The following is a 17,571-nucleotide window of genomic DNA, read 5'->3' on the forward strand; positions in this document are numbered from 1 at the left end:
TGGAAATGGGGACTGTGTTAAAGAGACAACAACCCAAATACAGAGCAGAAAACAGAAAACAGACAGAGGCCACAATAGGATATTCAATGTAGTAAGCAAATCCCACACCACGAGGTGTGTTTAGCTGGCCCCTTAACAAAAATGTGTACTTGTTCAGTGATGATGTTGATATATTTAAACAATAGTTATTTTAATAGAAAATGTATCCTTATTCTGAAAAAAACAAAATCATGTAAATTCTATCAAAGAAGAGTAAAATGTGATTCTGACAGGAAAATTCAAAGATTTCCAGATTTTGTTTGCACAGACTTTTTTTTATTCATGTTTGTTTTTATCTACAGGGATGACACTATGGAAATTAGGCACTCATCCATAAAGCAATGTTCTAATTTCGGTTTTCATTCTGAACAAGTTTTTTGGCATCCTACCATTTTTAATAGGAACCAATGCTTCCTCATAGCCTCATAGGCATGATAGCCTCTTGGCATGATAGCCTCATGCATTTATTTTGAACCATCTTTCCAATTGGATTGGTGTGATGACAAGTCAGGGGTCTATACTTTACTACTTTTCAGTATGCACATAGCTAGGCTCTTGGTTTAGGCATGGAGCAAAAAATTAAAATTTTTAGCTGATTAGGTTCCCCAAGGCATTTATTTGGAACAGCCATTAGTATTAAAACATACTTTGTCTTTGTAAATCTAAATTCTTCATTTTGGCATTCTGAACAGCGAACTCCAGATGTATTTGGCTAGGACATGTGACATCCGTTTCCATAGGTGATGATTGTTGACCACTTTCTGTCGAGGAAACCTGTAAAATGGAAAAATTACATCATTTTGTATTGTGAGAAAAAAAAATTACCTTTTTAAAAATTTGAGGAATTCAAAGAACTTTTATTGATTATAACCTATTTAAATTGGGAACACCCAAAACCAAAATTTGAAAGCCAAGGATGAATAAATATTTGAGGAGCTGTAATACTAAAAGGACTTTGAAAATTTGGCACACAACTTTTGCTTGTTGAACTATACTAAAAATCAAAAACATAATGCACTTGTCTCTTTTACTGTCTGAAATAATACTGATTTGGGTTTTTTTTTAAAAATAGGTGATGTTTGACCAGAGAGCACATAATATCAGCGAAAAACGTTCTTATTATTTTTAAAACTATATGCTGTTGGTACATGAATTTTTGTTTTTATGATGTTGAATAATCATGGGATCACTGATTTTGTTTTTATGGTATTTGTCAAACCGTTATCTCGTTGGTAGTGCAAAACTTCAAAAATTATGTTTTACTGCCTATAACATGAGGATGTTGCGCTTAATTCAACGATTTGTGGTATTTTTCAACTAGAAAAATACTTAAAAATGAAGCAGGTGACCCCAAAATTATTTTACACGTAAAACCCCAATGGGCATTTTAAAATGTTGGCAGGTGTTGTCAACATTTATTTGTTCTACCTAACAGAAGTTCCAATGGAAACTTTGTTATAAACAATGTCATAATATCTGTTCCTGTTGAAACAAATATTCTATACCATTTATTCCGTTAGGAACATTTACTGTAATATCTATTCCAGTGGAAGTAATATTCCAGAATGAATTTATATTATGAAGGAACTTCTATTCCGTGACAGTGTGAAACATTCAATGTTTTTCTAACTTCCTTAAGAGTTTATGTATGTTCACTTCCACATAGTTGTGTTGTTTTTCTTCAGCCAAAAATTGCAAAAAACAAATAGCTCCATTAATTTATTGAACTGTTAAACCACTTACTGTAGCTCTTGATTGTTGTGGTGCAGTCACTTTATTGAGTCTAGCAAACTGTTCTGTAAAAGATGTAGAAGTCTTCCATGGCTGATCAATGGCTTGTTCCAATGGATGTGATAAAACATTAGACTGTTTCTCAACAATAAAGTTACCATTTATATCAGGTTCATCATCTCTCATCATACTAAAGTTAGAAATTAATCTAATATTTTCATTTTGAATGTAGCAACAAATATAAGCACCTTTAATAACTCAGATCAACTCACTCAATATAAATAATTCCCCAAATGATGATTATGCATCAAATGTGGGGATAATTTTAAGCGTCCCCATTTTTAATCAGTGTCATTTCAAAACCAACAGTTTTCAAGTCAGCAGACATTTAAAATAGAAAAAAAGAAACAGTCCTTCATGAAAAAATATTTTATTATTCAAGAATTTCCCTAATATGTTATAATGAATTCCAACAAGAGGCTGTCAGAGCGACAGCAAACCAGATTTATTGATATACATTCGTGTCCTGGCATTTTTCAATATCACAAGAACCATAACTGATGAATGGTGAAAGTGAAAATCATCAATATCACACTTGACCTCCATTTTGTCATCAGTACACATATTAAAATTTGAAATGAATGGTTCATGAGTAACTGCAACAACATGACTGGTAACAATTTTTCAATCTTTCAAGAACCGTAACTCCTGAACAGAAAAAGTGAAAATCGCCATTATTGAACTTCACCTCAATTTTGTCATCAGTAACAATACATTTGAATTTTAAAAAGCTTTGGTTGAATGGTTCATGAGTTAATGCACGAACAACATTTGGCTGCCGCCTGACCACCTGCCTAACCGCTGTACATCCCCAAATCAATAACTGACATTTTTGTCACAAAAACTCGGTTAAAAATTGAAGTTGTTGATTGAACTAAAACTGTTAGTAGACTGTTTTAAGTATTTTAACCATAAAAAAAAATTGGGATTAGGATCAAATAAGTATTCCAGATGCTTAAATGTTGAAATCAAAATAGCTCAAGTGAAGAACTTCATGGAAAAAACCTAACTTAGAACTTATAGATTTCTTACTAATAAATTTTATTTCAACAACTGTCATTTTTTTTTTAAACGTCTCATACTACAGCAATATCAGTAAATTCGACTAATAACAACATTAGTTTGGTCATGAATGGTTTATGTTGTAAACAATATTCGATTTAATATGGTATCAAATCAAAATGAACCATGGGTAAAGCAGGAGTATGCAGCATGTGGTTGCCTTACTGCGACTTTTTTTCTTTTTAAATATTTGATGTTACTTTTTTTCTACTGTAAAATTTAACTTTACTTCATTAGAATATAAATACATTGTATTTTCAGGGCCTCGTGTGGGTGCGCTCGACTCTAATATTAATTGACTAGGATTTTCAGTTTGCCTATTGAAGGTCGGTGGTTTTCTCCTGGCACTCGGGCTTCCTCCACCAATGAAAACTGACCGCCAAGAAACAGCCTAAATGCAGTGCTTAAAAGTGGCGTTAAATCAACACAAAATCAAATCAAATCATTGTATTTTCAATATATAAGTATGCATAAATGCATAGTGTATAGGGTAGCAGATACCATTTTTACATCATTGAATATTTCATTATTTGTGATCTTTAAATTATTATTTTAAACCTGATAAGTGTTGAAGAATCAGAAGTATCTTGGCTTGTATCTTTTTCCTCTAAGTCCATACTTTCATTTAATTTTTCTTGTTCAAGTCTTGAAGCCTATAAAAAAAATGAGTAATAAAATGTATAAGTTGTACTTAACATAACAAAGATTATATGAAAGTAATTTATGTCTGCCTTCGAAATTCTGCTTATTGCAAAGTAAAAGAGAGGAAAAAACATTATTTTTTTCTTTTATCAGTAAACACTCCTCAATCCTTTTACTTCTACCAGGACTAAACTTTGTTTATTACAAATCACAAAAGATAAATAAACTAGACAAAATTCTTATTCAAACAAACATCTAGTTTCTAACAGATTGATCTTCTTATTTTCGCACCATAAACAACTTTTGAATTTTTAGCTATAAAATTATTTCATTTTAATCAATTCTTCTACAGTCAATGTCAATTTCAGTGGCGGATCCAGAACTTTTCCTAAGGGGGGTACCCGCTGACTGACCTTAGGGGGGGGGGGCCTCCAGTCATTCTTCAATGATTCCCTATAATCAAAATTTTCCCACGAAAGGGGGTGGGTGAGCGGTCCTCCAACCCCCCCCCCCCCCATAATATGTCAAAAAGTAGCATTTGCCCATATCTCAAACATTTATTTACTATCTTTACTAAAACATTTATTTACTATCTTTACTAAATATGAATTACAGTTAAGAACAGTTAAGCACATTTAATAACTGATTATGCATAACATAATCAAATGAATTACTGATAATTTCTGATTATTGAAACAAATAAAATAGAAGATAATGCCCTGCCTATATAATGTTTTTTTTAATTTTCTAGAAATATATCCTTTTCCGAACCCATTGTATAAAAAAATTTAATCAACATGTGGTTGCTTGATAATTAAATTATAAATCTTAAAGTCTTTACTGAAGCTCAGACTTAAAATTGATAATTTAACTACCGGTATCTCGATTGGATAAATCTGATAATCCACTTGTATCAATGTAATAATCTATATATATCTAAGTTAGCTAACATATGGATAATATTTTTTAATTTTCTTTCACTGTGAATAGAGATACCTCTTCTTGTGCAAGTTTCTTCTCTTTTGCCAGTTTAATTTCTTCATCAATGACCTTTTTCTCGTCATATGCAAGTTTTATTTTTCTAACTACTTCTGAGGTTCCTGTTTTAAGTTCTGCTCTGTTGATGATGTTAAGGACATGCAAATCAATAATTCAAATTTGTTGATAAAGTCACTTTTATCACATTCAATAACAAGGAGTGAAAGTCATTATCAAAATATTTATTAACTAGTTAACTTGTATTATAATATTTAATATTTGTAATTTTGGCTGGTACTAGGTAAATCTGTTTTAATGTCTCCATTTCATTCATAAAAGTCTCTCAAGTAAAGAAAAGACAAAACAATTACAGTATCTATAGTACTTAAATGGTATTGCAATGACAAAAAAGAATGTGTCCAAAGTACACGGATGCCCCTCTTGCACTATCATTTTCCATGTTCAATGGACCGTGAAATCAGGTAAAAATTTAATTTGGCATTAAAATTAGAAGGATTATACTATAGGAAACATGTGTACTAAGTTTCAAGTTGATTGGACTTCAGCTTCATCAAAAACTACCTTGACCAAAAACTTTAACCTGAAACTCCCACTTTCATTTTCTATGTTCAGTTGACTGTGAAATTGGGGTCAAAAGTCTAATTTGGCTTTAAAATCAGAAAGATCATATCACAAGCAACAAAAAACTACCTTGACCAAAAACTTTAACCTGGATCAGGACGAACGGACGGACGAACGGAGCCACAGACCAGAAAACATAATGCCCCTCTACTATTGTAGGTGGGGCATAAAAAATATATGGTTAATGTATGGGAATCTTAACTGTTATGATTATATTTTTTTTTTTAAATTGATCTTAAGATCAGAGGTTAAGTTCACTTGTAAAGAATTTGTTTAGATTTTTAAAATTCCATTCATTATTTAAAATGTTTACATCTTGAAAAAGAGTCAAATCTGAACTTTACCTTAAATAAGAAAACTATGGGAATTTCATGTATATATAGGTCTAAATTTTTTTTGTGAATAGTAATATAGCAGATCCCTCTATAAACCTTTTATAAATATGCATGATTATTTTATAATGGGAGATTACTCTTTATCCCTACATTTCACAAGAATTTAACCAATCAACAGAAAAAATATCTCTATGAGAAATAATGTGCATACAATTTTTTGGGCATTACTTTTCAATTATATCAAGTAATTTGCAATTAAGGAGGCTTGAGGGTATAAAAATTTCGGAAAAAAAGTAAACATTTTTTTTCATTACAAATGTTATTTATTACTTTATCAGTTGTTACTTTATCATAAAGTACAAAAATCATTCAAATAAATCAATTCGTATTGGTCCCAGATGACTTTTAAAATGTATGTATCATTGAAAAAGCTCCAAATTATCTCCCTTTGGTGCAAAATTGCCATGTTTTGGTATTAAAATTGAAATATCTTTTTTAAATCATCGATGACTTACATTTTTTATTATTATATAGCTGTACTTAAACTAAACTATTGTAAAATTTTAGCGATTTCTGTAATTTTAATAGTTCTATTTTTATTCTGATATTACCTCTTTTTCTCCTATCAGTTCAACAGAAAATAAGTACTTTTACAAAAATGTATGCTTCTTTCGAAGGCAGATTGTGAGCGTAAATGGACGTTGACCCCATTTTTTTATTTTAATTTTCTGTCAAGTATAAGATAAAGTTCATTCATAGAAAATTCAGCGAAATTCTATATTAAGAAAAAAATTTATTTAGACCCGCGAGCCCCCTTAATAATAATATTTTAACAAGAAAATGGATACATTTTGATAATCAGTTTCTTCATATCTTTGAAGTCAACATCATGGTTACCTGCAATGATAAAATAATTTATTTTGAAAATCTGCTTTTAAATATGTAGCTTGTATTAGAAAAAAATTCTATAGTATTACAGCAAGTAAGCATATATCATATTTAGATCTTTTTTCTACTTAAAGAAAAATTCTGATGGACAACAAAATCTGAAAGGACTAAATTTTTGGACCAAAATTTAATTCTGACGGACAACAAAATCTGAAAGGACTAAATTTTTGGACCAAAATTAAATTCTGATGGACAACAAAATCTGAAAGGACTAAATTTTTGGACCAAAAGTCTGGACATTGCTTCAGAATAATATGTTTTTCAGGTTGATGAATCAACAATTAAGATAATGAAACAAAACTATTTTTGTTCATCTTTTATCATAAACCACAGACAGTTATATCACATATATGACAAAAAGAGAGATTTTGATGACAGTTGACAAAATTGTCTGGATTTCAACCACATTTTAAGGCTGGGAAATATGGTACACAGGGTTTGACAAAATAAATGTTCAAGTCAGATAGGTGATTTGTTATAACATATTCAGGCGTAGTAAGTAAATCTAAATTTACCATCCAAAAACATTTTAACAATTTTTAGATAGTTCTTTAGGTAGCAACAGTAAAAATTTATCAGTCACTGTATTTCACACAAAAATGGATTCATTATTATTCGTTCGATACCAACTTTCATGGATTTCGTGGGTACAGGTGAACCACAAAACTAAATATTGAAAAACAAATTTTCTATAACTTTGACAAAACCATGAAACGAAATATCCCGAACATGTAAGTTTTCCTTAATCCACGAAAAACTGGTACCAGCGAAAATAGATGTATCCACAGTATATTGTATAATAAACACAACTTGCTATTAAAATCTTGAATCTGTTTCTGTAAATTCCTGACTCTCTCTTCAGTTTCATTTAGTTCATTTTGAAGTATTCTGACTTTCTGTTTCTTTGCCTCTAATTCTTGAGCTAATGGGAAAGTTTTGTACTTTGCTTCATAGTCTTTCCAGACGTCTCTATAGTGCTGTAGCATTGTCTCTCTCTCTTTTCTATAATAAACTTTCTCATTTATAAAAATTTCTTTAACACATTTTTCTTTAAAAAAAGTTTATTAAATATAAATGTTTTATCAATTAAATAAAATATGGAAAATTAAATTCTCCTTTGTAGCAAACAATTAAATGGTGAATTATTTTACATTTTTTTATTATAAAACACAATTGATGCATATAAAACATTTGATTTTTATGCCAGGTTCCCCAAGATTTCAAAAAAAGATTCTTGTTTGATTCAAGCATTTTCTCAATGATTTTGAAGAGATTTTCATGTGATTCCTTTTTTTCAAAACAATCAGCATTTACATGTGTGTTAAAGACATTACACAGACTAAATAAGTTCCTTAGCAAAACACCTATAGGTGAATGAGATAAAAATAATAAGTCAAGAGGGCTGTCATTTTGTAACACGTACTTGTAGACTGATTGCTTTTAATTCAACTAAGGTTTACTTTCACATTGTGTTGAAAAATTACAAAATTCATACTTTTTCTGAGACAGTATTTTGAATATTTTTCTATATTTAATTAAAAGTTCTGCCAGTCTTAGAATTCTCTTCTTTTTTTTTTCGGAATCATGCATGATCTACCATCAAAATTATTTTAACAAGAATAATTAGACAAATCATTTAGAGGAAATGGAGGAATAAAGACTTATATAGTTAAATCCTTATATTTAAAAATGAAAAAAAACAATTCATTAAAACCTTTTTGAAAACTAATTGGATATGTAACCAAAACTACCTGGTTTGGTTGCCATTTTCTATCAAACTTTTCAAGGTTTTCTCCAAAGCTACCTCATGATCTTTCAAAACTGGAATTGTTTTCTTCAAACTGAAAAAAAAAGAGATTACTCTAATCAGATAAAATATATTGGATTATATTTGGATGAAAATTGAAATTACACATTGCATAATCATATTGCTTACTTAATATAAAAAAGAAGATGTGGTATGATTGCCAATGAGACAACTATTCACAAAAGACCAAAATGACACAGACATTAACAATTATAGGTCACCGTACGGCCTTCAACAATGAGCAAAGCCCATACCGCATAGTGAGCTATAAAAGGCCCTGATAAGACAATGTAAAACAATTAAAAACGAGAAGTATATTTTGTTTACTTGCTATTGCTTGATGCAGGAGAATAAGGATGAATGCAAATTTATGCACATAATGAATTAAACTGTCATTTCATTACAGATGATGAGAAAATATGAGTACATCTTATTTCTAATGGTCATACTCAGACAGTCTAAACAAACAGTAAACATATAGTCAGTATATCCTGAACCTACCAGTATTGTAAATTTTTAAAAAGTCAGTAAAATGTTGATTCTGAACTAAACAAGAATGTGTCCACTCGCACTATCTTTTTCTATGTTCAGTGCACTGTGAATTTGGGTCAGAACTGTAATTTGGCATTAGAAAGATCATATCATAGGGAACATGTGTAAGTTTCAAGTTGATTGGACTTCAACTTCATCAAAAACTGCCTTTACCAAAAACTTTTAACTGAAGTGGGGCAGATGTATTTTCTTTGTTCAGTGGACTGTGAAATTGGGGTCAAAACTTTAAATTGGCATTAAAATTAAAAGTATCCTTTCATAGGGAACATCTGTACTAAGTTCTTGTTGATTGGACTTCAACTTCATCAAAAACTGCCTTTACCAAAAACTTTTAACTGAAGTGGGGCAGATGTATTTTCTTTGTTAGTGGACTGTGAAATTGGGGTCAAAACTTTAAATTGGCATTAAAATTAAAAGTATCATATCATAGGGAACATCTGTACTAAGTTCTTGTTGATTGGACTTAAATTTCATCAAAACTACTTTGACCAAGTTCAAAAGTTTTTAAAATTTTAAAAAGCCCATTTATTATCTTTAGATGCAAAAAAATAATCTACATGTTATCGCTATATGATGGTTTTGAACTCTCAGATCAAATTTAATTTCCTTCATATATTTTCCTGAAGAATAATCCATATACAAATGAGTGTTCTTGTGTTAAGTCTTCGAAAGCATTCCTTCTTCTTTGACAATAAATATAAGTAAATTTAGACATTATTCGCTGCACTTAGTTTTCCAGTTGTTGATCATGGTGATTCTAGAAAATGTTACATGTAAATTGTGTTCTTTTAAATTTGTAATGCTAGTTCTAAAAGAGGGACGAAAGATACCAAAGGGACAGTCAAACTCATAAATCTAAAACAAACTGACAACGCCATGGCTAAAAATGAAAAAGACAAACAGAAAAACAATAGTACACATGACACAACATAGAAAACTAAAGAATAAACACGAACCCCACCAAAAACTAGGGGTGATCTCAGGTGCTCCGGAAGGGTAAGCAGATCCTGCTCCACATGTGGCACCCGTCGTGTTGCTTATGTGATTACAAATCCGGTAAATAGTCTAATTCGGTAGGTCACATTCATGAAAGGGAAGGGGATTGTAGTTACGACGTAAGGAACATATCCGATATCATTTGTGAAACGGTTATTCCATAACGGTCAACCAACTCGTGATGGCGTCCGTAAAATTTACGAAGGGATGATTTCAACTTCACCATTTGGAACTCTTGGTTTAATAGCTTCCTTGTGAGCAGTAACCCTCTATCAAGAAAATCATGATACGAAATGCAAGCATGAGAATATCGTATCAATTGGGAGATATATACCCCGTATGCAGGTGCTGCTGGAATGTTGCTACTTAGAAATGGAAAGTTCACAATTGGAAAGCTGAAATCATCTCTTTTGTCGTAAAGTTTTGTTTTCAACCGACCCTCATTGTCAATTTCTAGATGTAAGTCAAGATATGAAGCCGACTTAACTGTATCTGTAGTATCCTTTATCTCCAATTCGATGGGATAGATGCGTTCCACATAGTCACCAAATTTTGAATTGTTTAGTGAAAGAACGTCATCTATATAGCGGAAAGTAGAGTTAAAGGATATTGCTAACTTCTTATCTTTCTTCCTAAGAAGTTCCTGCATGAAGTCAACCTCATAATAATAAAGAAACAAGTCGGCAAGTAGAGGGGCACAGTTTGTTCCCATTGGGATGCCGACAGTCTGTTGAAAAACACGTCCTCCGAACATTACAAATATGTTGTCAATCAAGAAATCAAGCATCTTGATAATATCGGTTTCAGAGAATTTTTTGTTTGAATCAGAGTGATTCTTTACAAAGTATGATTTATCCCTCCCTAAGACAAGATACTTGTATCTACGTTGGCCACTTACAGATTATAAGATACATATTAATGAAAGTTTCTAAATTTAGAGTTACTTTTGTACAAGAATTGATTGTGGTGTTTTGATGGGAGGCATGAAAATTAATTCATTGTGAGTGGTAGCCTTTTCCTTAGAATTTTGTAAGAATTATAAATGAAAAATTTATATTATAGGTAGTTGGTATCTTGATTATTGCCCCTGATGTGTTTAATTCTGGAACAACTGTTAAAATGTAGATATTAAAGAATAATATAGTAATAATATGAACTTTTCAACATTATCTCTATTGTGCATGAATTGCTTATGAGCTCTCTTTGTATCTTCATCTAGCTGGGCTATCTCATATTGTAAAGTATCTGCCTGGCCTCTTCTCACATGGATATCTGATTCAATAGCTGTAAAAAAATATCACAAATTCTCAAAATGTAATGAATCTTTTACAAATTTTTTTTACATTTTTCTCTAAACAATGCATGTAATACTGGAAATTGATTATCATTCAGTAGTTGTTGTTTGTTGATGTGGTTCACAAGTGTTTCTCGTTTTTTTATATAGATTAGACCAGTGGTTTTCCCGTTTGAAAGGTTTTACACCAGTAATTTTTAAGGGTCCTTTATAGCTTTCTGTTTGGTGTGAACCAATGCTCTGTGTTGAAGACCGTATTTCAACTTATAATGGTTTACTTTTACAACTTCTGACTTGAATGGAACTCATACCACATCTTCTTATATCTATATGTGATTTGAGGATGGTTGCATAACTGGAACCCTTATGCTTTTAAACAAGAAAAATCATTTCTTTAAAGTCACCAAAACAATGCAGTCAAATTTGTATACATTTTAAAGACAACTCATAATAATGCATTTTGTAATTGCTTAGAATTACAAACTGCCTTGTCGGAATAATTTTAAATAGGATATTTTTGATTGAGTCTGTAACATTTTGTTTCAGAATCCAGACATAAAGATCCTACATTCTTATAATCATCCTCACTTAGATAAAGTCTGTGGTTAAAGTTATGTAAACTTTGTCAAACTTTCATAGAATTTTCTGAAACTTGGACAAAAGCTTTAAAAAGTATGATCAATAGACAGCATCCAGAGCAACATTTGAAAATATTCTTGTTTCCATTTTTTAGTTTTTTACTTATAAATGGACATAATTTTTGCAGTATAAAACATTTAATGCATTTCAAATTTGTACTTTATTTAGCCTTTAAAACTTGTTTCATTTGAGCATCAATGATGAGTCTTTTAATGATATATAGTGGAACTCTTATGGCATATAAAATTTGAATCCTGGTATCTATGATGAGTTTGTTAGGATACAGTCTCAGCTGACTAAGTAACTGTATGATACTTTACATAGTATTTTCTGGATCAACTCTAATGACAAAAGCAGTAAACTATGTCACTTTTACCTTCAATGTGCTGACTTTCTTTCTCTATCAATTTAATATACTGTTGGTTTTCATATTCTAAAAGTAAAAAGAATACAATAACATGCATTTTTCATAATTTTATTTTATCAAAATATAACATCAAGTAGTCATTGTCTGTAAAAGAGACAAATACATCTTAAATAAAAGCATAATTATTTCATTTTGTTATATAAAATTCTTGTGCTGTATTGTTATTTTAGGTCTTAAAAACATAACATGTCCCATTAAAACATAGTTCAAATACTGGACACATCATAGTATTTAATGTAATAATTTTTCTTTACCTTACTCATCATGCTCATGACCAGTGGTCGTCTGACTTTGTGGAAGTTAAAACTAATTGAAACCCTGTAAAAAGTTAATTGATGATTGATCTATTTTATTTGCAAGTTTATTAGGTTAGAATTTCATTAGACATTTAACTTAAATTTGGCAGTGTTGTAGTTTAAAATCATTCATGTCATCAGTCTGTCTGATTCATTGACCATTTCAACCTTAATATTTTTTGTTTTCAAGTTTTCCTACAAAGGTCATGAATATTCCTTTCCCTTTTTTAAACTTTTCCAATCTATACAACACTCACCAAAGCTTTGAATGAGATTGTCTAGCTCTGCTGCATTACTCATTTTCAATGACAGTCTGAGTCTTTGGGTTTGGTTCTGGAAAGAGACAAAAATGAAGATTTAACAAAATGTATAATATTTGTTTTCATTAACCATGATCCTTAACAAAATAGGAATATGTGTTACTATTTTTGCATTCTACGATCGAGAAGAAGATGATAGAAGATATCTTAAATTGTGTGCATCTGTACACTTAAAATTTTATCCTGATAATTAATAGTTATCCCACGATGACGCGGTGTGTCAGTGTAAGATCACCCCGATGGCCGGAGGCCAGAGGGTGATCTAACACTGACACACCAAGTCCGAGTGGGATAACTATTTTACATCCCAGCTGTTTTAGATTAGACGAAACACCATTTACAATTCATAAAATCTAGTTTAGAACGCCACACAACCATTATAATATACTTTATACATTACTATATGATTTATACCCTTTTTGACCCCCGAACACGATGAGTAGATATCAAACAATGTAAACTCGCCCCACTGGCCAATCGGCCCAACCTATATCGCCACTTTATGAAAAAATCGCCCCACTCTTGTTTACCGACTCGCCCCACTTTTGAAAACGTGTAAAATCAAACTGAACAATCACTGACAACTCACTTATTAATGAAAAGGGTATAAACCCCACTGAATAAAGGTCTGCCAACTCACCCACTTATAAAAATATCTTGCTTCCTTTAAGTATGTTAAATTACTGATAATTCGTATCCAGTCGTCCTGGTGTAGTGGTTGTGTCGTGGCTTGATATGCTAAAGGTCTTGAGTTCGAATCCCAGCATGTACACTGGATTTTTTCTACGTGAATTTTGATAGATAGTCTTTTCCGTATAATTGTATATTTATTTATAAGATTTATAGTGGATTTGACATTCCCGCCAAAATGTTACAGAACAAAGGAAAGCATGCATAACAAAGAAACTCAAACTGGTGTGATCTGGTAGGGGTGATCATCCCAGTTAGAACAAAGGAGCTGGGATGTAAAGCTTGGTACTTGCATAAGAAAAAGCTATACATATTCTGAGAAAAATGTGACAAAATTGTACCAGATGAACTTCTCCATTTCTCTCTTTTTGAATACTTGCAACTGATGCTTTGCCATGGCAGTTTTATTGGGATGCCATTCCATGCATGCATGTCACATCCTGTAAAAGGCCAAGTGAGGTTTTTTTCATCAGTTGTCATCCATTATCTTCCTCCATAGTCGTTTACTTTTACATATAGCTTTAGCTCAGTCAGTTATATTGCTGCCTAATGTAATTAAAATCCAATGACAGAGGTCCTGTATTTGACTCCTTAAGGAAACAAACTGATTTCCTAATAAGAATAATGCTCTCCAGCAGCTGTCTCTGATTACAAAACTCAGAAGAAAGAAAAAAATGTAATCAAAACATGCAATCATGCCTTTGACCTTATTCTCTATTTGGCAGAACAACCTAGCTCCTTTTTAATCAAAATTGGTATGCACAAAAGTAAAATGCAAAGGAAGTTCAACACTAGTATGTTCATTTAAACCTTCCTTATAAATTGGAAATGATTAAATGTGTGACAGGATTGCATCATGTGGTAGATACTTAGTCAACCGCAAGCAGTTGAGCTATTATGTGGACAAAGTCCCCTATTACAGTAGAAAAATCAATTAAAAATGAATAAAAAAAAAAAAAAGATATGGAAAGTTTCGGGAAATTTTCATTGTACTAATGAAGTTCTCAAAATCGTTAAAAAAAAATTGTCGCTTTTTTCAATTCCTGCATTTGCGCAGAACGCAGAAATCTACTTCCTTCTTCCAGTCTTGTTGTCATGAGACTTTGAATAGTCTAGTAAAATATAGGTGCTCAAGAAACACAATAGTCAAAACCAATATTTCATTTTTAATAATTATTCTTTGTCTTTGATATGAATTAACGATACCTGATGCATAGCATTTCTTTGTTTACATGGAACATGACGTCATAACTTAAATAACGTCACAAGTAAAATCCCTAACAACAGAACCAAAATCGGAAACATCACGGTATTTCCGTTTCTTTTTTTAACAAATATTTTTAAGTTACAAAAAAATTAATTCATACAGACTTCGTCCTCATTCACAGGTAATGCCTGCCTCATATAAGAAGTACTTCTTTAGCTCATATTAGTTAGTTAGGTTTACGTGCTGCCTTGTAACACAGAGGTCCCTGGTTCGAGTCCCACTGGAGACAATGAAATACATGCTCTCCAGCTACATATACATGTAAACGTATTTACACTTTTGGTATTAAGTTATTCTGGTTTAGTGGTTATGCCTAATGGCTCAGTGGCGGATCCAGCCATTTTAAAAAGGGGGGGTTCCCAACCCAGAGTAAAGGGTGTTCCAACTATATGCTCCCATTCAAATGCATTGATCAGCCAAAAAAAAGGGGGGGTTTCCAACCCCTGGACCCCCCCCCCTGGATCCGCCACTGTGGCTTATGGCATTTACTTATGCATGATTCTTTAAATCTATACCTGTGTTTTTGGTTTTAAATGAGCACGAAGTTCCCAATAACAGTAAAAAAATCAATTAAAAAAAAACAAAAAAAAAAACAGGAATATTTTCATTGTACTAATGAACTCAAAATTGTTCAATTTTTTTTTTTTGTCATGTTTTTGAATTTCCGGATATGCTCAGAAATCTACAATGTTATTCCTTTTTCCGGTCTCGTTTGTATGAAACTTAGAGAAAAATATATATTTATCAGTCTAGTATAAAATAGGAAGGGACGCATTACCAATTTCATTTTTAATAATTCCTTGATACATGAAAAAACGTTACCTGATCAGAGCTCCATTTAAGCTGCGTATTTGCGTGATCACGCAATACAAATAATAAAAAACCCAATGCAATTGCCCATTGCAGGGTTCAATAACCCAATTAATTCAAAGGAAAACCCAATTATATTCCAAAACCATGAGTTCTCAACCCTTTTATTGGCTACCATTTGCGTTATTTACCCTTATCTGTTTACAGTCGTCGCGTAAACTATTTTTATAATATTTATAATTGGAAATTTCCTTTCGTTCTTAAAATAGATCCCTGCATCAAGTAGCTGAAATGAGTCCCTGTTAGAGTTTTCTGTTGCTCAATAGGTACACTTGTTTTTGAAAACATTTCGATCTTCTCAGCGTTTATCAAATTAGCGTGTGTCATGAAGTCATATTTTTTTCGCATTGCTCGGGATTTTATCATAACATACATTGAATTAAAACAAAAGTGAATGTCCGGTAAAAATATTGAATAGAAGCATGTTTTCTGCTTCTTTTGAAAAGCTTAGGGAAAGTTATGATGATAACAAGACTCAGCCAGTGTTTTTAGGAAGCGTCCATCGAACACACGGGCGTGTGTGCGTACCTTAAGGAGAACATTGCTAATAAAAGCAGGGTTTCCTCTAAAACGAAATCAGTTGGAAAGATGAAAGGCCAAATCAATTATGACATGATAAAGCATCAGAAACAAAAAGTTCTAATAAAAGACAACTAAACCCAGATTTATGAAAATTGGAATAAAACAAAAACATTCAAGTATAATTAGAGTTTATATACTATTTTTTTTTCCCATTTTACGGTTAATTAATGAATACACACACAGGCACTGGTCTCAGAATTTATTATATAAAGGTATAAGACGAATGCCTGTGAATACACATATCCGTTTTTTTTTTAGTTTATATGAGAAAATACAAAACCGGCAGAAGGTTTGAAACGGAACACAAATTAAACCTACAATTGCTTCTCAGTCAATAAACCAAATAAAACAGCTAGCAAATAACCCTAACCCTAACCCTTAACCAAATAAAACAGCTAAACAAAGAAAGAAACATATTTAAGATGGAAAAAAATCTGGGGTTGATATTGCCTAAATATTCAATATTGTGTTGATGAAAAAACCCAATACATTAAGGGGCTTGGTGGTGAAAAACCCAATTTGATATTAACATGAGGGGTGAATTGGAATTGATAATGCAATTAAAAAACTTTATCACCCAATTATAAAGAAAATGGCGGGTAAAAAACCCAATTTGTGAATTCTTATCTGGAGCTCTGCCTGATGATAGCGTTTCTTTGTTTACATTGCATAAAACGTCATAACTTAAATAACGTCACAACTAAAATCCCTAACAACAGAACCAAAATTGGAAACGTAACAGTATTTCCGTTTCTTTTTTTTTAACAAATATTCACAGGAGTTTGAAATCCTATCAATTAGGGGGGGGATAAAAGAGAGAAGCTCTACTGTGATAGTCGACTTTGGTATATTTTTACCCCCTTATTGATAGGATTTCAAACTCCTGTGAAATATTATTTTAATTATTTTAAGTTACAAAAAAATAATTCATACAGACTTCGTCCCCATTTTCAGGAAATGCCTGCCTCATATTATTTGTCAAATGAAAATGTTTTCTTACAAGTTACAGCCTTAAACTGAAATTTACAAGTTATTCAAGTCTACTCCTTCATCATATGTGTTTTCAGAATATATTATTCGTCAACAACTTTTCATTTATAAACAAATTAAATTTCCCGGGTCGTCTGCTTCAAATCGTTATCATTGAGAAGTTTAATTGGAAAGATTTTACTATTCTATTTACAAACACTCGAATGATAAAGATATTATAGTATGTAAGATAGAGAAATGTACCCGTCGAGATATGGATTAAAATCCGTAACTTAACAAAATCACAGTATGCATAAGTTGATGCTAGGGATCGTCTTGACCTTGTTGCTGGGTATGAACAATTCGTTCAATGTTGGAAGACCCTCCAGCGACGGTCAAGATGCAAAACAGGAAAAAAGTAAAAT

General features: G+C 31.6%; 1 protein-coding gene across 2 annotated transcripts in view; it reads right to left on the reverse strand.

Moving 5' to 3' along the window:
• Positions 1-17,325, reverse strand: part of LOC143057192 (uncharacterized) — a 31,814-nt gene extending 14,489 nt beyond the window's left edge. Inside the window, exons 1-11 of one of the 2 annotated variants that reach the window (XM_076230448.1) lie at positions 17,205-17,325; positions 12,706-12,781; positions 12,102-12,158; positions 10,950-11,076; positions 8,189-8,278; positions 7,252-7,439; positions 6,338-6,386; positions 4,531-4,651; positions 3,451-3,545; positions 1,783-1,960; positions 687-813 (exon numbers count right to left, since the gene is read on the reverse strand). In XM_076230448.1, coding sequence (XP_076086563.1) covers positions 687-813; positions 1,783-1,960; positions 3,451-3,545; positions 4,531-4,651; positions 6,338-6,386; positions 7,252-7,439; positions 8,189-8,278; positions 10,950-11,076; positions 12,102-12,158; positions 12,706-12,748 — 1,075 coding nt within the window. In that variant the 5' untranslated portion in view covers positions 12,749-12,781; positions 17,205-17,325. Of the gene's footprint in view, positions 1-686; positions 814-1,782; positions 1,961-3,450; positions 3,546-4,530; positions 4,652-6,337; positions 6,387-7,251; positions 7,440-8,188; positions 8,279-10,949; positions 11,077-12,101; positions 12,159-12,705; positions 12,782-17,177 lie in introns of both variants that reach the window. The other variant, XM_076230449.1, reaches the window with a different exon arrangement.
• Between the last annotated feature and the right edge of the window lie 246 nt (positions 17,326-17,571).

Source organism: Mytilus galloprovincialis, chromosome 13, assembly GCF_965363235.1.
Source record: "Mytilus galloprovincialis chromosome 13, xbMytGall1.hap1.1, whole genome shotgun sequence".
Taxonomy (NCBI): Eukaryota; Metazoa; Mollusca; class Bivalvia; order Mytilida; family Mytilidae; genus Mytilus; species Mytilus galloprovincialis.